Here is a 22,837-nt window from a genome sequence, read left to right as displayed (position 1 = left end):
TCCTTACTCGGTGTCAGACTGTCTGCCCTTCTCTGTCCCCTTATCCTGTTTTATTCCATCCCCCACCCCAAGGATTTATCCCTACTTGACATTAAAGTATGCATTTCTTTCTCGATCCTGTTAAAAAACAAACTTCTACTAAGTGTGAAGGTCTAATTGCCTTTATTAAAAGATTCATGAATCAAGCAGCATCTCATCTGTCAAGCAGAGATACTCCCAGAGGTTGTACAAAATGGAAGCCTTTTATAGAAAAGACGGTGAGACAAGAAGTCATGGACAATAGTGAAATGAAAGTTAATTCGGAGGAAAGTAAGCGTTCAGGTGAGGGCAGCTTCTCATTGGCTAAGTTGTGGTGTTTCCATTGGCTGGGCTTGTTGCTGGGAGGGAAGAAAATCTCTTCTCCAGTTTTAGTAAAGTAATTGCAGTTACTGTTTGGGAGTGCAAGGTACGTACATCTCTTCTGATTGGGGTCTGTAATTGATGTCTTCCTGTTTGGGGTAACTGAGGAGTGGCAGAGCATAAGAGCTCCCTCTGCAAGACTTCCTGACTCCAGTTTTAGTTAAGGTTTCCTCTTTTAAATTTTCACAATCCTATTTAGTTTCTGTCCCCCACCAACAGAACATCAGCCATGTGAGGGCAGGGGCTGTGTCTGTGGCAGTCACTGCTGTGTCCCCAGTGGGCAATAAACGTTGTGTTTTGTTTTAAAATAGTTATTTATTTATTTGGCTGCGCAGGTCTTATGGCACGTGGGATCTTCGTTGCGGCATGAGGGATCTAGTTTCCTGAACAGGGATCAGACCCAGGCCCCCTGCATTGGGAGTGCGGAGCCTTGACCACTGGACCACCAGGAAAGTCACAGAAATGTTTGATTAGTGATCATGTAAGTATAGCTCATGTGCTAATAATAATAATAATTATTATTGCCTCCTGGACCTCATCCTTGGGATGTCCATCAGGCATCCCAAACACAAATTTGGCCTCTTTTTCCCATATCCTCTCCTCCTCCTGTGACTCCATCCATTCACCCACATCATCAAAGCCAGAGGTGGTGGACTCCCCTCTCCTCATCCTTTACTCCCCTGCCCCTCTCTCCCAACCCCTCCCTCAGTTGCCTTACTCTGTCCCTCCTCCCTCTTATATTTCTGACCACTTCTCACCCTCACCACTGCCACCACCCCTATACTGGCCCTGTCATCACTTCACGGACCTGTGTAGTTTCCTGCTCCCAAAGCTCCCTGATCTGAGCTCACCTCACACAGTCTGTTCTTCCCATAGCAGCCACATGGAGTCTTTTATTTATTTATTTTTTAAATTAAATTAAAATTTTTTTGGCCACGCCGCATGGCTTGTGGGATTTTAGCTCCCCAGCGAGGGACTGAACCTGGGCCCTCAGCAATGAAAGCTGCATCCTAACCACTGGACCCCAGGCAATTCCTATTTATGTATTTTTAAATTGAAGTATAGGAACTTCCCTGGTGGCGCAGTGGTTAAGACTCTGCTCTCCCAATGCAGGGGGCCCAAGTTTGATCCCTGGTCAGGGAGCTAGATCCCACATGCATGTCACAACCAAGAGTTTGTGTGCCACAACTGAGGAGCCTGCATGCTGCAACTAAGGAGCCCACATGCCACGACTAAGGAGCCTGCCTGCCTGCTGCAACTAAGACCCGGCATAACCAAATAAATAAATAAATATATATATTTTTAAATTGGGGGTGCTTCCCTGGTGGCACAGTGGTTAAGAATCCATCTGCCAATGCAGGGGACGCAGGTTCAAGCCCTGGTCTGGGAAGATCCCACATGCTGCGGAGCAACTAAGCCCGTGCGCCACAACTACTGAGCCTGCGTGCCACAGCTACTGAAGCCCACGCACCTAGATCCTGTGCTGTGCAACAAGAGAAGCCACACAATGAGAAGCCCGTGCAGCACAATGAAGAGTAGCCCCCGCTCACTGCAACTAAAGAAAGCCCGTGCGCAGCAACGAAGACCCAACACAGCCAAAAATAAATAAATAAATTTATTTTTTTTAAATTGAAGTATAGTTGATTTACAATGTGTTAGTTTCAGGTGTACAGCAAAGTGATTCAGTGGCATATATATTCTTTTTCAGATTCTTTTCCATTATAGGTTGTTACAAGATATTAAATATAGTTCCCTGTGCTATACAGTGGGCCCTTGTTGGCTATCTATTTTATTTATTTATATACTTTTAAAATTATTTATTTATTTATTTGACTACACCGGGTCTTAGTTGCGGCAGGCAGGATCTTCTTTGAGGCATGTGGGCTTTTAGTTGCGGCGTGCGGGATCTAGTTTCCTGACCAGGGCTCGAACCTGGGCCCCCTGCATTGGGAGCGCAGAGTCTTAACGACTGGACCACCAGGGAAGTCCCTGGTTATCTATTTTATATATAGTAGTGTGTATATGTTAATACCAAACTCCTAATTTATCCCCCCCCACCCCCGAGGGTCTTTTAAAACATAAGTCAGGCCAGGCAATGCTCTATGGGCTGGAGATGCAGAGTTGAAGGAGACCAAGTCCCAGCCCTTGGGGAGCTGACAGTCTAGTGGAACAGGCAGACAAGAAGCAAGTAAACAACAGCACGCACAAGAAATTTCAGAGTGCAGTGAGCCCAGGAATAAACTGGGCTATGTGACAGCGGATCTACTTAGTTAGGGAGGCAGGGAAGGCATCCCGGAGGAGGTGGCATTTACACTGAGTCCGAGGGAGGGGGAGGAGGTGGTGGGAACAGCATTTTAGACAGACAAAACAAAGAAGTGAGAGAGAGCCCAATGGCTCTGAACGGCCAGGAGGCCACAGTGGCTGGAGAGTTGAGTCCAAGGGCCCAGAGATGAGATTAGGGGAAAAGGTGAGGCAGGCTGGAAGCCAGTCCAGGGAGGACCCTAGTGGCCTTTGCATACTCCTGGGCTGTTGGCTTGAAGCCCGGCACATTCCCACCCAAACCCCCTCCCCACCCCACCGGCATTCACCACCCAAGCTTCTTGCCTCTCGCTGCAGCCAGGTGGGGCAATGCACTGGTTCTCCAGACAGGAGCTGTGCTTCCTTCCAAGGCAGCCAGGCTTTTGCTCTCAAACAGTGCTCTCCTCCTGCGGTGCCACACCCCTCCCCCATCTTTGTAGAATTTTTATCCTTTGAAAACTGACTCATGGGGGAGGGGTGGATCGGGAGTTTGGGATTAGTAGATGCAAACTATCATACATAGAATGGATAAACAAGAAGGTCGGGGCTTCCCTGGTGGTCCAGTGGTTAAGACTTCGCCTTCCAATTCAGTGGGTGCGGGTTCCATCCCTGGTCAGGGAGCTAAGATCCCACATGCCTTGGGGCCAAAAAAACAAGACATAAAACAAGTAATATTGTAACAAATTCAATAAAGGCCTTAAAAAAAAACAACAAAAAAACAAGAATCTCCTACTATATAGCACAGGGAACTATATTCAATATCCTGTGATAAACCATAATGGAAAGAATATGAAAAAGAATTTATATATATGTATATATATATATATAAATTATACATATATATGTATAACTGAATATCTGCTGTACAGTAGAAATTAACACAACATTGTAGGGAATTCCCTGGCGCTCTAGTGGTTAGAACTTCGTGTTTTCATTGCCGAGGGCCTGGGTCCAATCGCTGGTCGGGTAACTAGGATCCCACGAGCCATATGGCCAAAAAAAACAAAACAAAAAACCCCACAACGTTGTAAATCAACTATACTTCAATAAAATAAATGTTTTTTAAAAAAGTAAACCTTAATAAACATGATTTTAAATAAGAAGAAAAAAAAAAAACTGACTCAAAAGTGACCTCCACCATGAAGGCATTTCTCCTGTCTGGGTCATGTTGTTCCCGCGCCCATCCAGCATGGCTCCTAGTAACGATAGTGTTAGTAATGATGGCTCCCGTTTATGTTGTGTGCTCACCTTGAGTCAAACGCTACTCAGACTGCTTTTCATGTAATGCTACATGAAATCCTCACAGCACCTGGAGAACAGGAAGGGGTGGTGTGGATGGGAGGGTGGGGTACCAGACCATCCCTATTTTCCGGATGCAGGGGCTGAGGCCACAGAGCTTGAGTGTCCTGTCCTGGCCCCTCCCCAGGGGAGTGATATGGTTAAGAGCGCCAGCTCTGAAGTTGGCTGGGTCAGGATTCACTTCCTGGCTCTTGTTTGGCTCCCAGCCATGGTGGTTACTCTTTCTGTCATTCCCAGTGATGGAGGGGCAGGAAATGCTGTGTTGGAGGAGGAGGTGATAGCAGAAGCAGCAGCAGCATTGGAGCAATCAGCCCTGTTTGGCAGGACCTGAGAATAAAGAGTGCACAACTGGGAGGGCTCTGCCCCCACCTCAACAGACTGGACTCCCCACCAGTTCAGCCACAGTGGTCTCAAGGGAGACCCTCCAAGCCTGCCCGATACAGAGCACCCCCGAACAAGGATCCTGAAGAGGGTCTGGCCTCCAAGTGTTGAGGAGATCGTCACCCATGCTCAGCCAGGGCTCCAGGGAAGCTAGTGTGTCCTCAACACAGAGGCTCTCCTCTAGTGAAAGAGGCCCCCACTACCTTCCCAAGGAACCCCTAGGAATATTGGAAAAATAGGTTCTCTATTAAAACAGCAGCTGGGGCTCAGGGCACAGGCAAATGCTGTTTCTCCCAAACGTGCCCTATGATAATGTGCCATATGATACGGGTGATAATCGTAAGCAGTGCATTAAATACCATTGAACCACATACTGTGAAAGTCCTACCTTTTTTCAATTCCTTTTTTAAATTTTTTAAAAAATTATTTATTTATTTTTGGCTGCATTGGGTCTTTGTTGCTGTGCATGGGCTTTCTCTAGTCGTGGCGAGAGGGGGCTACTCTTCGTTGCAGTGTGCAGGCTTCTCATTGCGGTGGCTTCTCTTGTTGTGGAGCACAGGCTCTAGGCACGCGGGCTTCAGTAGCTGTGGCACACGGGCTCAGTAGTTGTGGCTCGCGGGCTCTAGAGTGCAGGTTCAGTAGATGTGGCGCAGGGACTTAGTTGCTGTGTGGCATGTGGGATCTTCCCGGACCAGGGCTCGAACCTGTGTCTCCTGCATTACCAGGCGGATTCTTAACCACTGTGCCACCAGGGAAGCCCTCAATTCCTTTTTTTTAATGAATTAAATTTTTTATTGAAGTATAGTTGATTTACTATTTTGTGTTAGTTCCAGGAGTACAGCAAAGTAATTCAGTATACACGCACACACACACACATATATATTCTTTTTCAGATTCTTTTCCTTTATAGGTTATTACAAAATATTGAGTAGAGTTCCCTGTGCTACACAGTAGGTCCTTGTAGTTTATCTATTTTATATATAGTTGTGTGTATATGCTAATCCCAAACTCCTAATTTATCCCTCTCCCTTTTTTTTCAATTCTTGAAGACCTTTATTACCCATTAAGGAGAGAGGCTCACTCTCTCTTGCTCATATCTCTTCAACAATTATCTAATCCTCATCTCCCTTTTTGAGCTCAGATGAAGGATGAGAGCCTTTAGAAGGCAACAGGATCTTGTCAGGATTTTCTTCCCTACATACATTTCATTGTGAAATTTTTTAAACATTTAGAAAAATGGAAAGAATTGTACAGAGAATACCCAGACCCAGATCGCACTATTAACATTTTGCTTTATTGCATATCCATTTCTCTAGCCACCCGTCATCTAATTTTTTGATGCATTTCAAAGGAAGTTGAAGATTTAGGGGATCTAATGGACAGCATGGTGATTACAAGTAACACTGTATTGTACCTGAAAGCTGCTAAGAGAGCAGATCTTCAATGTTCTCACCACCAAAACAGAAAAGGTAATTGTGTGATGTGATGGAGGCGTTGGCTAATGCTAGGGTGCTTATCATTTCACAGTATATGTGTATCAAGTCAACATGTCATACACCTTAAACTTACACAATGTTTTATGTTTTTTTAAATTAATTTATTTTTGGCTGCATTGGGTCTTTGTTGCTGCACGCGGGCGTTCTCTAGTTGCGGTGAGCAGGGGCTACTCTTCGTTGCAGTGTGCAGGCTTCTCACTGCAGTGGCTTCTCTAGTTGTGGAGCACGGGCTCTAGGTGCGTGGGCTTCAGTAGCTGTGGCTCGTGGGCTCTAGAACACAGGCTCAGTACGGGCTTAGTTGCTCCGCGGCATGTGGGATCTTCCCGGACCAATGATCCAACCCGTGTCCTCTGCATTGGCAGGCGGATTCTTAACCACTGCGCCATCAGAGAAGTCCTATTGTGTGTTAATTACATCTCAATAAAGCTGGAAAAAATTTAAAAAAACAAAATTGAAGACATCAGTTCACTGCACCTCTAAAACACTTCAGCATGCATACCATTAACTAGAGTTCCATGTCTTTTTATGACTGTTGTAGCTTTTTTTTTAAGGTGAAATTTACATACAATGAAATGCACAAATCTTAAGTGTATACTCACCAAGGCAAAGGTGAATATGGGAGTAACCCACCTCTACTGAGGTTCAGAACATCACCGTCACCTGGGAAAGTTCCCTTATATCCCTTCCGAGTCAATCCCTATCCCACCTCCCACCCTTCCAGAGGCAACCACTATTCGTTTATTGTGGGGTTTTTTTTTCACCATAGGTCAGTTTTCTAGCTGGATTTTTTTTTTTTTTTTTTTGGCCTGGCGGCGGGGCTTGTGGGATCTTAGTTGCCCCACCAGAGATTGAACCCACACTGACAGCAGTGAAAGCCATGGAGTCCTAACCACTGGACGGCCAGGGAATTCCCTCTAGCTGGAATTTGAAAGCATTTGCATTGTTTTGTTTTCACCGAGTTTAGTTTTACTAACCTATTTGTGGCAGGGTTTTCCACACACTGTAAGATATATGACTACATTTTTAGAAACTGGGTCAGTAAGTCCCTATATGCCTGAGGGTGAGCTGCTTTACATCTGTCATCTGGCTTAAATATTAACAACACCCCCCCTTTCACTCTCAACAGTGTCTCCAGTTTAGACCATCAATTATAGGTCACCTTCTCTGTAATGGGAGAGGCTTTGAAGGCAAGCTTGGTGCAGGCAGGGATCTATTCTGTTCACTAGAGTATCCCAAGCACTTGGGACAGGGCCTGACCTGTAGTAGGTGCTCAAGAAATATTAGCTGAATTTTAGATACATATATATATATTTTAATATCTATTTATTTTTGGCTGCATCAGGTCTTAGTTGAGTCATGTGGGACCTTTCGTTGCAGCCAGCAGGCTTCTCTGTAGTTGTGTCACGCAGGCTCCAGAGTGCGCGGGCTCAGTAGTTGCAGCACACAGGCTCTCTAGTTGTGGCGCTCGGGCTTAGTTGCCCTGTGGCATGTGCAGTCTTAGCTCCCTGACCAGGGATGGAACCTGCGTTCCCTGCATTGGAAGGTGGATTCTTATCCACTGGACCACCAGGGAAGTCCCAAGATACATATATATATATATATTTTAAAGCCAATTTAAAGGAAAACTTCTGCAGACATGGCCAAAAATGGGAAGAATTTACCCAAAACACTGCATTAATGTCACACAGTAGAGCTGGGTTGTCCAAGATGGTGGCCATTGGCCACTGTGGCTACTAAGCCCTTAAATACGGCCAGTCCAAACTGAGATGCGCCATAAGTGTGAAATCCATACTGAATTTGGAAGACTCAGTACAAAAAGCCATGTCAAATATCTCATCAGTAACTTTTTTTTTATCAATAACTTTTATATTGACCACATGTTGAAACAGTAATATTTTGGAAATATTGGGTTCAATGAAGTATATTCCTAAATTTTTTTTTTACTTTCTTGTAAAACTTTTGTTTTTTTTCTTTTTTAAAAATGTGGCTACAGGGCTTCCCTGGTGACGCAGTGGTGGAGGGTCTGCCTGCCAATGCAGGGGACATGGGTTCGAGCCCTGGTCTGGGAAGATCCCACATGCCACGGAGCAACTAGGCCCATGAGCCACAACTACTGAGCCTGCACGTCTGGAGCCTGTGCTCCGCAACAAGGGAGGCTGCAACAGTAAGAGGCCCACGCACTGCGATGAAGAGCGGCCCCGGCTCGCCGCAACTAGAGAAAGCCCTCACACAGAAATGAAGACCCAACACAGCCAAAAATAAATAAATAAATATTTTAAAAAATGTGGCTACAAAAAAAATTAAACACACAACTCACATCGTATTTCTATCAGATGGCAGGACACTAAAAAGTTAATAGTGATTCATATGCCTAAGTATGGTCAGGAAGAGCTTCTTATTTTCTCTATTACCTGCTTCCAGAAGGACTGAATGAGGGTTTTATTTTGTAACTTTGAAAGTAAAAAATGAGATACACATCATGAAATCATAAGTGAAGGAAATTGAAATCAGCTGTCGGAGGTGGTAGGGATAACCAGCGTTGCCCTCAAGAGCCCCGGAAGCATTCACCCTCCACCCTGGGAATATGTTTATGTGGACTTTGAAAACTGTCCACTTTTTAAAACAAAAACAAAGGACGAAAAGGAACGAAATGTTCTGAGGTTGTTTTTATTCCAAGAATTCCGTGGGCTCAGCCCAGATGCCGTCGGCGCGGGCTCGCCTATAGCACCCACACGCTACAGCACCACAAGGGCGCCCGGGGCCTATGGGAGTCCTGGTCCCCCAGCCAGTCAACGTGACTGAATCCGCCATCAAGGGCCGGCCTGGCTGCCCCCGAGTGGTCCCTCTGCATCCCATACTCCTCGGGCGGGCGAGGAGTGGGCTTCAATGCCCCCGTGTCCCACGCTTTCGGGGTCTGTGCCCTGCAGCCCTGCAGCTCTGTTCTTCTCAGAGGGCATTTCCTGCAGCCCCCCACTCATCGTGGGGGCATCTCCAGTCGTGGACATCTTCTCTGTCCATGAGGTTTCAGGTGGCCCCTGCTCGGAGCCCCTGCCCAGGCAGGGAGTGGCCACATGCTGGGCCAGAATCAGAGTCCCTGTCCTCCAGGAGCCTGGGACCAGGCCCCGGCGAGGAGGCTAGGAGGCTGCTTCGGCCGCTGTGGGCTGGATCAGCATGGTGGTGGCCTGCAGCGGGTAGTAGCGGCCCCGCCAGGTCTTCCAGAAGATGCCCTTCTTAAGCTGCTGCCGCTGCCGCGGGATGGAATGGAAATACTGGCCATTAAGATTGGAGTGGCCGCAGGTACCGAACCACCAGCCACCTGCCGGGGTCAGAAAAAACGGGACTTGGTTAGGCCCATGGGTCCTTGGGCCTCCACTGGGCCCGGGATGGGGATGAGGCTGCGTGTTGGATGTCACACACTTTAGATGAGATGTCTTTGGCAGTGGTTGTCAAACTGTGTTCTGAGAAGCCCCAGGTTGTGACAAAGGCACCTCAGGGGCTCTGGGTACCCCACTTCCCGGTAACTGCAGCTTTTATGTCTGTGACCCTGGCGAGTGACTTCTCCGCACCTGGCACATGGCAAACATTTATTAAAGCCTCTCTATGACTGTCATGCATCTCACTAGTTTATATTAGATTGAACCATATGAAATTAACCACTATTCCATCCTTCTTTGACCCACCAAAAGGCGGTTTCATATATTTCGCTTCACAGGGCCCGGGCTCTGCCTCCGATTTCATTAGAACAAGATGGGGTCTGTCTCGATGGCTTTGCCACACACCAGCCACCATCCCACAAACGTCATCTCATCATATGTTCATAATAATCCTATGGTGTGGACGGTATGGTTATACCCATTTTGAAGATGGAGTAAGTGAGCGTTAAGTCAGTTGCCCAAGGGTATGCTGCACGTAAAGAGAAAAGTGGGGAGGGAATAGATGGAGTTGAAGGCAGGGGACGGATGCAGAAAGATAGGGAGGGGAGGTCCCAGCTGTGTGGCAAAGGGCAAGACAAGGAGGGACAGAGCTTGCTTGCTCACCAGAGAGGCTCTTCGCACAGTTCTTGTCTCCGCGGAGGTCGTGGTCTTGGTCCCAAGTGGAGAAAGGCAGGGAGAGGCCGCTGGGTGAGAAGGTGGTGGCACCCAGTTTGCTGGCCACGGGCGCCGTGAGCTGCAGGCTGTAGGCTGTGTCTTCGCCACCCAGGTGGACAGGGAACTGCAATGACTCGGCATTGCCCTCCCAATCCTGCAGCTGCACAGCCAGGTGGCTGCCACGCTCCCCCATGATGCGGTGCACCTTCTCCAGGCCCAGCCAGAACTCACCTACAGTGGGAAAGGCCCATCTGTGAGAACGACCCACCTCCGTGGCCCCCTCCTCCCCCTGTGCCTCTGGCCTGCAGGAAACACCCACCTTGGGGGTCTCCGAAGCCATCCTTGTAGGCGTCCCAGGGCTGGTTAAAGTCGACTGAGCCATCCTGGCGCCTCTGAATTACAGTCCAGCCTCCATCTGCCCAGAAAGGTGCAAAGTCACCAGGAGGATTCTTTTTACAAGAGACCCTGACTCCCCCATCTGGCTCCCAAACCCCAAACCACCTCTAAACCAAGGGAGAGCAATGTTCCTCTCATCCATCCCAGCAGGACTGGAGGAAGATGGTTAAAGGAGGAAGATGGGCTGGTCAGCAGGCGGAGGGCTCTGCCTGGATCTTTGTCCCAAGGATCCAGCAGGGAAGGAGAAAGCAGGGAGCAAGGGAGGGAGGGGGGGTGAGCTGCATTTGACAGAAAGACAACCGGGCCCATGATATTTGGGGTACCTGGGGGGCCAGAGCGTCCCTACCTGAGGTCATCTTGCAGTTAACCAGGAATGAGGAGGACCCCTGGGGCTGGATCTGGAACAATCCACTTTGCCTCTCTCCCTCTTCAAACAGCTCTTGGCAGTCCCTGGGCAGTCCTGCAGGGCAGACAAGGGTGGGGGCATTGAAGCAGAGAGCAGCCTTGGGGGTTCCAGGAAACAGGCATGTCTGGGGGCTGGGCAGCAGGTGACAGGGATGGGAGGGGGCAATCTAGAGCTCACGACACACCCCCCACTTGCCTAAAGTCTTCCATAGCACCCCATGCCTTTCCTCGACACAGTCTACAAGGCACCCCAGGACTGGTTGCTATACCCATCCTCCCTCCTCCTGCACTGCACGCCCACCCTCTGGCCACATAGCCTTCCTGGTACCACACCCCCCTCCTGCCACAGGGACTTTCCACGTGCTACTGTTCTGAGACCCACTTCCCTCATGCCTTTCCTTGCCTCATATTAAAGGTCCCAGCTTCTGAAAGGGATCATGTCCCTGACTATCCCACCCAGACCAGGTTAGGGGCACTGAGGACTTCCTACTCCCCAACACTGGGGTCATCTGATGGTCTCTCTCCAACTCCCCACACTGAAGGAGGTCCATGAGGCTAGAGACAATGAATGGCTCTTTGCCCACCATCTGGCACCGGTGCCCAGGCTGATCCCAGCCCACAGCAGGTGTTTACTAAAGATGCCATGAAGGAATGACTGAAGGAGCTGGACCAGAGTGGGGATGGGGCAAGAACTGCGATAAACAGGAGGGGTCTCTGCTTTGTCCAGTGGCGGGAGGGGAATCAGGCCTGGATGGGGCTTGGGGACACCACAGAGGCCCTGCCTGGGGTCCCAAGTATCAGAGAGGAAGGGGGAAGGATTGAGGAGGGAAGGAGGGAAGGAGGGAGGAGGGAGGAAAAATCGGAAGGATGGCCAGGGCACATCGGCAGACCGGGGAAGTCCCCGCCCCCAGCCCGTCCCATGCCCAGCCCAGCCCAGCCCCAGGCCAGCCCCAGCCCAGCCCGGAAAGTAGGGGAAAGGTCGCAGGGGGAGGGGAAGGCTCAGGTCGCGGGGTGAATGTGTCTACACTGTGGGAGTGGGGGCGGGCCCGGATGACTGGAGGCATTTTCTGGTCCCTGAAGCAGCTCCCCTTTCCCCTACTTTCCTCTCTTCCAATCACAACAGGCAGCCCGCCAAACCACCAATGTGGCTTCCATTAACACCAGCTGTTTGTCTCCTCAGCTCTGAACTTTCCCATACTTGGCAGGGGCGAGCCTGGAGTCCCCAAACCTACACATGACCCCCCCTTCCCCATCACATTCCCCAGCCTGGATCTATGCCTGCGGGCCCCACCCAGAAGCCACTCATACCAGGGCTACGGTTTGGGAGGGTGTAATGGACCCTTCCTGGTTGGGGAGGGGAGGGAAAGTGGTGGGACGGGGAGGTGCCGGAGCCCTCAAGACTAAAGGGCGGGAAGCCAGCAACCAGCCCGAGGGTGTGAAGAGGGAGATCTGAACTTTCACCCAGTTGGCTGCAGACTGCTGCAGATGCCAAGGTAGGAGATGGGGTAGGAGGACCACAAGGAAGCCAGCCAGCTCTGGAGCAGTAGGACAGAGACACCGGGAGCTGGGAATCTGTGTCAGATACCTACAGACATGTTAGGAGATCTGGGGTGCTATGGGGCATACACAATAAAGGAACCAGAACTTGGGGGGGGGGCGTGGGAAGTGCTGATCAGGGACTTCCGGGCCAATAGAAGGTTGTGGGACGGAAGAGGTGTGTGAGTCAGGAGCCCTGGATTTGTAAGAGATGCAAGAGTGGTGCATCTGGCCAAGGAGATGGGGGTTCCCTGCCCTAGCCTCCCCTCCTAGATCCACACTCTAAAAGCCCATGGTGGGTGGGTGGTGGCCAAACATCAGAACCTCCCCTCCCAGGCCGCCATTCTCTCTTCACCCAACGAGGGCTGCAGCCTCCAGCCTCCCTAGCTGGCACCCTTTCGTCCCCCATCCTGTCCCTCCTAGAAGGTTCCAACCTCCAGGAAGGTGTCCCTGAGCTGTACCACCCCTTTTCCCACACCCCTGCAGCTCAAGTCCCCCTCGGACCCTGTTTCCCAGCCGCCTGCTGCTCCAGTTAGTGGCCCATGGGAAATCCCAGTGGCTTGCTGGGAAGAAGGGTGGGGTGGCCCCGTGGGGCAGGGAGAGGGCTGAGGAGGGGGTGTCCCAGTCACCCCTTCACCAGAGGCCCGTCAGCCCACAGGGACGCAGGGCCGGGGCCTCTCTCCTTCTCAGTAAGGTGGACCTGACAAGGGTGGGGGGCGAGAATAGTGGGGGTTGGTTTCCAGAGAACAGCCAAGGTCTGGACACTCACTGTGCAGGCGGTTGATATTTTGAGCTGGGCCAGCAAGCTGGGCCATCTTGGGTAGCCTCTTCCTCCTGGCACGCTTGGCCACCCCGTGGCCCAGGTGCATGGGGGCCAAGTGGCCCATCTGGGACAGGACAGGAGGAGGGGGTCAGGTCTGGCTGGCTCAGGCTGCTCGACCTGCTTAGCTCCACGTCCAGACCCATAGGTCCAAACTTCAACCTCCCCACCTGGGGCAAGCATCAGGCACCTGGCTCTGCAGATTCTGGATTCTCAGGTGCTGCTTCTCCAGGTGCCGCTGCTGCTGGGCCACCTTCTGGAAGAGTTGCTGGATCCTGCTGTTCTGAGCCTTGAGCTGAGTCTGGGGAGAGTATAAAACCCTGGTGAGGATCTGGCCTTCCGCCGCCAACTTCTCCATTCATCCCCGGTCCTACTCCCAACTCTCCATCCTTTGAGGCCCGGGCAGGAGAGCCCAGGGAGTCCGGGATGCGCCCCCTCCCGTCCACACCCTTCCAGGGCAGTAGGAGCGTACGTACCTGAAAGCTGCGGAGGGTCTCCGGGACTGCATCGCCGCCGGGAGGGACCAGATTCTCCGGGGCGAACGGAGGTGCGGCTGACCCCTCAGGATCCTTGCAGGCGGCCCCGCACGAGCCCAGACGCCGCTCCAGCTCGCCCAGCTGCCCACGGGTGCGCTCCACGTGCTCGCGTAGCCCGTTGCCGAGCTGCAGGAGCCCGTGCGCCAGCACATTCACCTCGTCCCAGGAGGCGAAGCGCGGCTTCTCGGGAGGCTCCGGGCGGCCCTGCGCGCTCAGCAGCCCGGCGGTGGCAGCGCACAGCACCAGGGCTGCTCCGGCTGTTGGCGCACAGCGCATCCTTCCGGGTGGTGTGGACGCCGGGACGCGGGGATCGGAGAGGCAGGGGTGAGGGGGCGCAAGGGGGACTCGGAGGTCGAGATGAGAGGGGTGGAGACGCGGGGGCCCTGGTGGAGACTCGCTTGGGTGCAGAAGCCAGAGAGCAAAGACTCGAATCACAGCTTGGCTTGTGCCCGCTACGCCCTCTATTATAAGCACAGTGCGGGAGTAGAAGGCGGAGCCTGGGAGGCGGGGCGCGTGGAGTTCCGGGGACGGGGCGTGGGGCCGGGGGTGGGGTTCAGTGTGCTGGAGGCCGGGTAGTTTTGGGGGTGACGGGTGCCCTGGGAGGTGCAAAACTCTGGCTCCTCCCAACAGGCCCGGACGTGCGTGGTCAGCCGTGCCTTCTCTGCTGACCGTGGGAGACGTGACTTCCTCTCCCCGCGGTCCCTTTCCAAGCGCTGGAATTTCGAGCCCCTCCCCAGCCCCCGCCGCGCCCAGTGGGGAAAAGGTGCTGGTGTCAGCGGGGACGGGGCGTGCGGGCTGCATTCCTGACCCCCTCCCCAAGTCAAAAGCTGGGGAAGAGGGTCCTGGTACGCTCAGTCCAGCAGGGCTAGGCGGAAACCCGGGACCCCTCAAACATCCCCGCCTCCGGAACGCCTCCCGGAGAGCATCCCAAGACCAGACTGGCCTCCCGGGGAGACAATCTCGGGCTTTCGCGCTCCTTCCCACTCAAGGCTTGGTCGTTGCAGATGTGTTTGTGGGATTCTTTAACGTCCCTCATCCCACTCCGCACAACTTAGTGCCCAGGTGGCAGGGACCAGATTTGTCTTGTTCAGTCTCCAGCGGGTGCCTCTCTCCCCACTGCCCACGCTCTACCCTCAGGGTCTTCAGAGTGTTTGCCTGAATCAAAGCAGGAACCTTGGAACAGAAAGAGGGGATACATGGAAGGAAGGTCTCCCCATTCTCCCTCATTCATTCATTCGTTCAATAAACAGTCCTCTGCTCTCCTACATGGAGTTCCCAGGCTTGTGGAGAGACCCCAACACTCTGAGCCTTGGGTAGGGACAGAGTTGGGACAGAGGAAGAACTGAGTGAGGCTGTGAGGTGGACCACTTTCATTTCTCAAGGCTAAGCATTTATTCAACAAACTTTTACCAAAGTTCTCCCCCTCCATTCCCACCAACTTCCCTATACCTTGCCTGAAAATTGAGGCTGGCATAGAAAACCTGCCTGCCAGGAAAAACCCAGGGCACGATGGCTCAGAGAACAGGCAAGAAAAACAGAGTTGACTCAGCAGGGCTCCGAGCCAGCTCAGCCTCTGGAATCCAAAACTGTGCGCCCCATACACTTGGCTGGGCCAGATGCCAGGATAGCAGATCCCGGCAGCAGTGACAGGCAGGTGGGAAGGGCACAGAGGAAAACCTTGGCAAGGAATAGATCCAGATAGCCACCATCTGCCCTGGCAGCCGGCCTGTCCAGCCCCCAGCCCCTGGCCTCCTTCTGAGAGGGGGACATAGCTATCCAAGAGTGAGCTCTCCTCCTCCCTGGCTTCTTGCACTGAGAAAAATGATCAATTACCTTCCCAACCTGAAGGCCTCTTTCTGATCCACTTTGAAGGGGCTTCTACCTCTGTGCTGTGTTTCAGAGGGCACAAAGTACACCCAAGCCTCTTAGAGGCACCTGCAGTGAGCAGGCTACAAAAGAATTTGTCCAGGGACCCAGAGCTGGCCCTGAATTATATCTTTAAAAACTTCTCTGTGGAATATACTTCTGACCCAGCAATAACATATCACCGTGATCAATTGTTTCTTTGGTACCTGCTGTGTGCTGGTTACTATGCTGGGTCCATAATGGTGGGCAAGATGCCCCCTCCACCCAATGTAGGCTACTCTGGGTGAAGTAAATGGCATTAGAAAGGTGACATGCAGGCTGGAGTCTCTCATCAGAAAGAGAAGCAGTAAAATTGACTTTTTTTTTTTGCCTGTCTGTGGGCAGCTGAAAGGAAATCCCTGCCTTTGGGAAATTTCAGTCTGGAGCAGGACACAGTCTCATGAACAGTGTCTTTCCATCTGTATCTCTAGGACCTAGATTACGGGGGACCCCTCAGTCCCTCTCTACTAGTCTTCAATCATTGGGGCTTCTGGTGGGTTGTATGGGGGGAGCTGATCTGTCATTGGAGGGGCTGTGTATAAAAAAGTAGCAGCAGAGACTTCCCTGGTGGTGCAGTGGTTAAGACTCCATGCTCCCAATGCAGGGGGCCCGGGTTTGATCCCTGGTCCGGGAACTAGATCCCACATGCATGCCGCAACTAGGAGTTTGCGTGCCATAACTAAGGAGCCACGTGCCACAACTAAGATCTGACACAACCAAATAAATAAATAAATAAATAATGAAGTGTACAACTCAAGTAAAAAAAAAAAGTTGTGCGCTATCGTGCACTTGTTATATGCCAGGAATTGTTCTAAAGTGATTGTATATTCCCTTAATCCCAATAACAACTGCAAATGGAGCAGATACTGTTATTCTATCTTATAAATGAGGATGCAGTGAAAGACAGGTTAAGTACTTGTCCAAGTTCTCACAGTTATCTAGAAAGAGCTAGGATTTGAAACCAGGCTGCCTGACTCACAGCTCTGCTCTTAGCAGCCATGCTACCTTTATTCATAATAGCGCAGTGATCCTTGCTTCCTGATATTTACACGCTTGTGTAGTTCCTCTCCATCATATAACCAGGAGGATATTGTTGAAATGACAATGTGTGTGACTTCTGAGGTTAGGTCATAAAAAACATGTGACTTCCTTCTTGTTCTTGATTAGCTCACTTGCTCTGGGAGAAGCCAGCCACCATACTGTGAGGACACTCAAGCAGCCCTTTGGAGAGATCTGCAAGGTGAGGAACTGAGGCCTCCACCCAACAACCAGCATCAGCTTGTCTGCCACACAAGGGAGCTATCTTGGAAGCAGATCCTCCAGCCCCAGTCAAGCTTTCATATGATGTAGCCTCACTTGGCATCTGTTAGCAACCTCATGAGACTCCAAGCCAGAACCACCCAGCTAAGCTGCTCCCAAACTCCTGACCCACAGAAAACTATGAAATAATAAATGTGTCTTGTTGTTTTAAGCCACTCATTATGCAGCTAATACAGTAGCCAACATTTAAGTAGTGCCCACCCTGCACTTGGCATTATTTTATGTATTTTACATATATTCATTCACTTAATATATCCTGTAAGGTCTCTATTTTAAAGAAGGGGAAACAGAGGTACAGAGAGATCACATAGTCTGAGAGAGGAGGTGTGGGGGGAATAAAGTTTCCCAGGAAGACTAGGATTATTATTGAGCTTAAACCTGCTCCAACCGTGTTTATTTTGAGTTCTGCCAGTAGCGGACATGGAGTGCAACTAACGCTGCTCCCATGGGTTGCAATCCTGTCTCCTGCTCAAATTTGCACAGAAGCCAAGCCCCCTCTGCCAGCGCTGCTCTCCCACCCACCCCATCCCTCACCCTTTTTTTTTTGGCTCAGCCGGGTCTTCGTTGCTGCACATGGGATCTTTTTAGTTGCAGCATGCAGACTTCTTAGTTGCGGCATGCGTGCAGGCTCTAGTTCCCCGACCAGGGATTGAACCCAGGCCCTCTGCATTGGGAGCATGGAGTCTTACCCACTGGACCACCAGGGAAGTCCCCCTCACCCATGTTTTAGGCACAGATCCTGCATGATCCTATGCTGGACCCCACAGGCCAAACTCCACCTGAAGATATGCTTGGTTTGTTCTGCCCAGAATTTTGAGTATCAGGAGATTTCTAATGAAAATCCAGAATTTCTGCTTCTCTTGCAAAATTGGAAGGTCCAACAGGAGTGGTCTGCAGTCCTGCTTTTTTGCAACGGTCCAAAGCTGAAGGAGAGCTGCCGTCTTTGGCCAAGGGAAGCCCTCCCGCCCCATCACTGCTGTGCGACACAGGCCATTCCATGTTCTGTTTTTTTGCAGATTCTTTAAGCCTCTGATCATTGCCTTTGGGCTGGTGTTTTTCTGTTGCCAGTGCCAACCTCAGACCAGGGCAAGAGGGACCTCTATTATGGCACTGCACTTTGGAGGGTGAATGCCTCCACCAGGCAAGGAGTTGTGGGAGCAATGGGTATATTTACTGGAGCCCATAGACTTCCTTTTAGACCATTGAGTTTCCATTTGGGCTGGTGGAAAAGTTCTAGAACTAGGTAGAAGTTGTACAACATTGTATGTGTACTTAATGCCACTGAATTGTATACATTAAAATGGTTAAACTTTTTCTATTATGTATGTTTTACCACAATTTAAAAACTCTAATCTAAAAAAAAAAACAAATCTTATTAAAACAAAAAAGAAATAATAAATTTGAATCTGGCCTTTCATATTGTTTTGAAGGTATATTTTAAAAACTGGGAGGATAGAACATATTTTATTATTTAACAGCATTAGTGTATCAGTTTTCTTTTTTTTTTTAGAAATCAGGAGCATTTTTTTTTTAAAGCTGTGGTTTTTCTTTTTTTTTTTTTTGAAGATGTTGGGGGTAGGAGTTTATTAATTAATTAATTTATTTTTGCTGTGTTGGGTTTTCGTTTCTGTGCGAAAGCTTTCTCTAGTTGCGGCAAGAGGGGGCCACTCTTCATCGCGGTGCGCGGGCCTCTCACTATCGCGGCCTTTCTTGTTGCGGAGCACAGGCTCCAGACGTGCAGGCTCAGTAGTTGTGGCTCACGGGCCTAGTTGCTCCGCGGCATGTGGGATCCTCCTAGACCAGGGCTCGAACCTGTGTCCCCTGCATTAGCAGGCAGATTCTCAACCACTGCACCACCAGGGAAGCCCAATCAGTTTTCTTTTGCTGTGTAACAAACATTCCCCAAACTTAGTGGCTCAAAACCACATCCAGTGGACTCAGCTGAGCAGTTCTTTTCCCTGGTGATCCTCCCTCACATAAAGGAAGAGAGGCATATATATTACACACAACTATATATATATATATATATATATTCCATATATATTTCTCTTCTCTGTCTCTCTCTGTCTCTCTGTCTCTCTATATATATATGTATGCAAGATTTAATTATAAGGTAGTACCTAGTTCAGTGTATAACATTCTCAGGATTTGTAACACTTACACGAACAGACAGAAAAAATATTTTCTACTTATTATGTGTAAAGATGAGTTGCTATTTTTCTGATGCCTATTCTGATACAACTACTTTTCATGTCAAATATTTACTGTGCCCAAATGTATTCAATTAAAATCATTACTCTGTGAAATAAATAAAACAGAGATGATTCTTGTACAAAAGAGAGAGGAGTAGGGCTTCCCTGGTGGCGCAGTGGTTGAGAGTCCGCCTGCCGATGCAGGGGACACGGGTTCGTGCCCCGGTCCGGGAGGATCCCACCTGCCGCGGAGCGGCTGGGGCCGTGAGCCATGGCCGCTGGGCCTGCGCGTCCGGAGCCTGTGCTCCGCAACGGGAGAGCCCACAACAGTGAGAGGCCCGCGTACTGAAAAAAAAAAAAGAGAGGAGGAGAGAGAGAGAGAGAAACATTTATATACAGAGAGACACATGTATATACATATAATATGCACACACACACCTATTATACACATGCACATATATATAATGCACACATATACATGTATATATAAAATACACATAGGTAAAAAGATAATCACACACACTTTTGTGTGTGTGAATGATTTGAGGGTGTGCTGCAGACGTGATTAGTGCTTTTGCTAAGAACAAGGCCTTTCACTTACGTAACTGCAGCACAGATAGCAACTTGAGGAAGTTTGAGCCTGACATATTGCTGTTATCTAATCTTCAGTCCAGATTCCAGTTTCATCATGTCCTTTACAGCTGTTTTTCCCCCCCTCTGGGGTCCCATCCAGGATCACATGGTGCATTTACTTGTTGTGTCTCCTTAGTCCTCCATAATCTGGACCAGTTCCTCAATCCTTCTTTGTCCTTCACGACATTGACTTTTTAAAAATTGTTGATTTACAATGTTGTGTTAGTTTCAGGTGTACAGCAAAGTGAATCAGTTATACATATACGTATATCCACTCTTTTTTAGATTCCTTTCCCATATAGGTCATTACAGAGTATTGAGTAGAGTTCCCTGTGCTATACAGTAGGTTCTTACTAGTTATCTATTTTATATATAGTAGTGTGTATATGTCAATCCCAATCTCCCAATTTATCCCTCTTCCATTCCCCCTTGGTAACCATAAGTTTGTTTTCCACATCTGTGACTCTATTTCTGTTTTGTAAATAAGTTCATTTGTACCTTTTTTTCTTTTTTTTGGCCACACCTTGCGACATGCGTTACTTCCCCGACCAGGGATCGAACCCATGGCCCTTGCAGTGGAATGTGGGGTCTTAACACAGAACCACTAGGAAAGCCCTGTACCATTTTTTTTGACATTGACTTTTTTGAAATGCACACACTAGTTATTGGTGGAATGTTCCTCACTTTGCATTTGTCTGATGCTTCCTCCTGATTACTATGCATTTTTCGGCAGTGATATTGTGACCTCCGGGCATAGTACCAGGGGGCAAATCTGTTTGCCCATATTAGCACCGTTAATTGTGATTTTTAAAAATTTATTCTTGGGACTTCCCTGGTGGTTCAGTGGTTAAGAATCCTCCTGCGAATGCAGGGGACACGGGTTCGATCCCTGGTCCGAGAAGATCCCACATGCCACAGAGCAACTAAGCCCGAGTGCCACAACAACTGAGCCCACGTGCTGCAACTACTGAAGCCCGCGGGCCTAGAGCCCGTGTTCTGCAACAAGAGAAGCCACTGCAGTGAGTAGCCCTCGCACCACAATGAAGAGTAGCCCCCACTTGCCACAACTAGAGGAAGCCCGCACTCAGCAACGAACACCCAACGCAGGAAAAAAAAAAATTCTTTCATTGAGACATCATTGACATATAATATTATATTAGTTTCAGATGTACAACATAATGATTCGATATTATATACATTGCCAAATGATCACCACAATAAGTCTAGTTAACATCCATCATCATACAGAGTTACAAAATTTCTTTCCTTGGGAATTTCCTGGTGGTCCAGTGGTTAGGATTCTGTGGTTTCACTGCTGAGGGCCTGGGCTTAATCCCTGGTCACAGAATTAAGACCCTGCAAGCTACACGGAGCGGCCAAAAAATAAAAATTATTTTCTTGTGATGAGAGCTTTTAAGATTTACCTTTAGCCACTTTTGAATATATAATAGTGTTATTAATTATAGTTGCCATGCTGTATGTTACGACCGCAGGACTTCCTTATTTTATAACTGGAAGTTTGTATCTTTTGACCTAATTTTGATTATTTTAAGCATTTTTATTTTTTACATTTATTTTGTTGAAGTATAGTTAACTTACAATGTTAATTTCTGCTGTACAGCAAAGTGATTCAGTTATATGTATATATACATTCTTTTTCATAGTCTTTTCCATTATGGTTTATCACAGGATATTGAACATAGTTCCTTGTGCTATACAGTAGGACCTTGTGGTTTTTTCTGTTTGTTTGTTTTGCGGTACGCGGACCTCTCACTGTTGTGGCCTCTCCCGTTGTGGAGCACAGGCTCCGGACGCGCAGGCTCAGCAGCCATGGCTCACGGGCACAGCCGCTCCGCGGCAGGTGGGATCCTCCCGGACCGGGGCACGAACCCGTGTCCCCTGCATCGGCAGGCGGACTCTCAACCACTGCGCTACCAGGGAAGCCCAGGACCTTGTTTTTTATCCTTCCTATATATAATAGTTTGCATCTGCTAATCCCAAACTCCCAGTCCTTCCCTGTCCCACCCCTCCTTCCCCTTGGCAACCACAAGTCCGTTCTCTATGTCTGTTTAACCACTTAACTTTAATATTGGATGATCAGTGCTGTAATGGGGAAGCACAGGGGCCTAGAAGAGGTCAGAGAAGGGACCTATCCCAGCAGGTAAGGCTTTTTGGGCAGGGGCCCTGGGGCTGAGGAACAGTAAGATTATCCAGATGAAAAGGATATGGAATGGGTGACCCAGATTGGGGAAGAGCATGAATAATGCATTGTAGCGTGGGATATGTGACTGATTCTTCCCAGACGAGCCCAGAGGGACATTGTATGTGGACATCCCAAAACAAGGCTGCTGGCCCCCCAGGAGTGGCCCCCGCCACCCCTGGCAACTGCCCATGCCCTTTCCTGTCAGCCTTTAGTCACACCAGGTCATCAGGAGAGGTCAGTTTTAGGGCAGGAGCCTCAGAATCTCAGAGCAGAAAGAATGACTCAGATTCTGGGCTGGGGCTCCAGAAAGGAATGGAGTGGCCTCTGCCCAAGACACTCTCCCCATCGCCACCCGTCTCCCAGAGTCCTCCCAGCCTGGGAGCTTGCGTGTGTGTGAACCTGCCGCCTTTGGACACCAGGGCAAACAGCCCTGAACTCACTAAGGTAAGAATAATAATTATAACAGTGCACATTAATTTAGCACTCACCTTTATCCCATTAGGCACGTGCATAATCTATGTTTTGTCACCCTTTAATCAGCCCTGAAAACGAAAGCATTCCTTTCCCTTTTGGACTGACGGGAAAACTGTGATGTTCTGAGATGTTCACATACTTGGCCAAAGACAGACAGCTTAGAAAGGCCAAGATTTCAACCTAGTTCTCTCTAGTTCCAAACTAATGAATCTTTTTTTTTTTTAATCCTATCTGCTTTTGTAAGTTACAATTTTGAATGGGGAAGGCATTTGCATTGTGCCAAACCCCAAAACTCTAAAAATCATAGCTGGAGGACTTCCCTGGTGGTCCAGTGGCTAAGACTCCCAATGCAGGGGCCTGGGCTCACTCCCTGGTCAGGGAACTAGATCCCACATGCCGCAACTAAGAGTTCGTATGCTGCAACTAAAGATCCCGCATGCGGCAACGAAGACCAAA

At 49.5% G+C, this 22,837-nt stretch overlaps 1 protein-coding gene and 1 long non-coding RNA gene across 2 annotated transcripts; one reads left to right on the top strand and one right to left on the bottom strand.

The window, feature by feature from the left end:
- The first annotated feature begins 87 nt into the window (after positions 1-87).
- On the top strand, positions 88-7,923 carry LOC114892928. The gene is made up of 4 exons (XR_003792794.1): positions 88-321; positions 735-880; positions 5,694-5,846; positions 7,867-7,923. It is a non-coding gene; the product is annotated as an uncharacterized LOC114892928 (long non-coding RNA).
- A 599-nt stretch (positions 7,924-8,522) lies between these two features.
- ANGPTL4 (angiopoietin like 4) lies at positions 8,523-14,124 on the bottom strand. The gene is made up of 7 exons (XM_029218287.1): positions 13,595-14,124; positions 13,309-13,419; positions 13,068-13,185; positions 10,704-10,817; positions 10,281-10,376; positions 9,911-10,192; positions 8,523-9,189 (listed from the first exon to the last, which is right to left on the bottom strand). Exons 1-7 carry the CDS (start codon positions 13,928-13,930, stop codon positions 9,008-9,010), a joined length of 1,239 nt encoding a protein of 412 aa, XP_029074120.1. The 5' UTR covers positions 13,931-14,124; the 3' UTR covers positions 8,523-9,007.
- Between the last annotated feature and the right edge of the window lie 8,713 nt (positions 14,125-22,837).

Source organism: Monodon monoceros, unplaced genomic scaffold (genome assembly GCF_005190385.1).
Source record: "Monodon monoceros isolate NGI ecotype Baffin Bay Population unplaced genomic scaffold, NGI_Narwhal_1 Super_Scaffold_12, whole genome shotgun sequence".
Taxonomy (NCBI): Eukaryota; Metazoa; Chordata; class Mammalia; order Artiodactyla; family Monodontidae; genus Monodon; species Monodon monoceros.
The sequence above is the reverse complement of the archived record's forward strand: the minus strand, read 5'-3'. Positions and strand labels throughout refer to the sequence as shown.

Coding starts and splice junctions, on each gene's coding strand:
- ANGPTL4 (XM_029218287.1), bottom strand. CDS start 13,930: ATGCGCTGTGCGCCAACAGCCGGAGCAGCCCTGGTGCTGTGCGCTGCC. Junction 13,186..13,308: donor TCCAGAATCTGCAGAGCCAG/GTGCCTGATGCT, acceptor GTCCTGTCCCAG/ATGGGCCACTTGGCCCCCAT. Junction 9,190..9,910: donor CTGTGCGAAGAGCCTCTCTG/GTGAGCAAGCAA, acceptor TGACCCCGGCAG/GTGGCTGGTGGTTCGGTACC.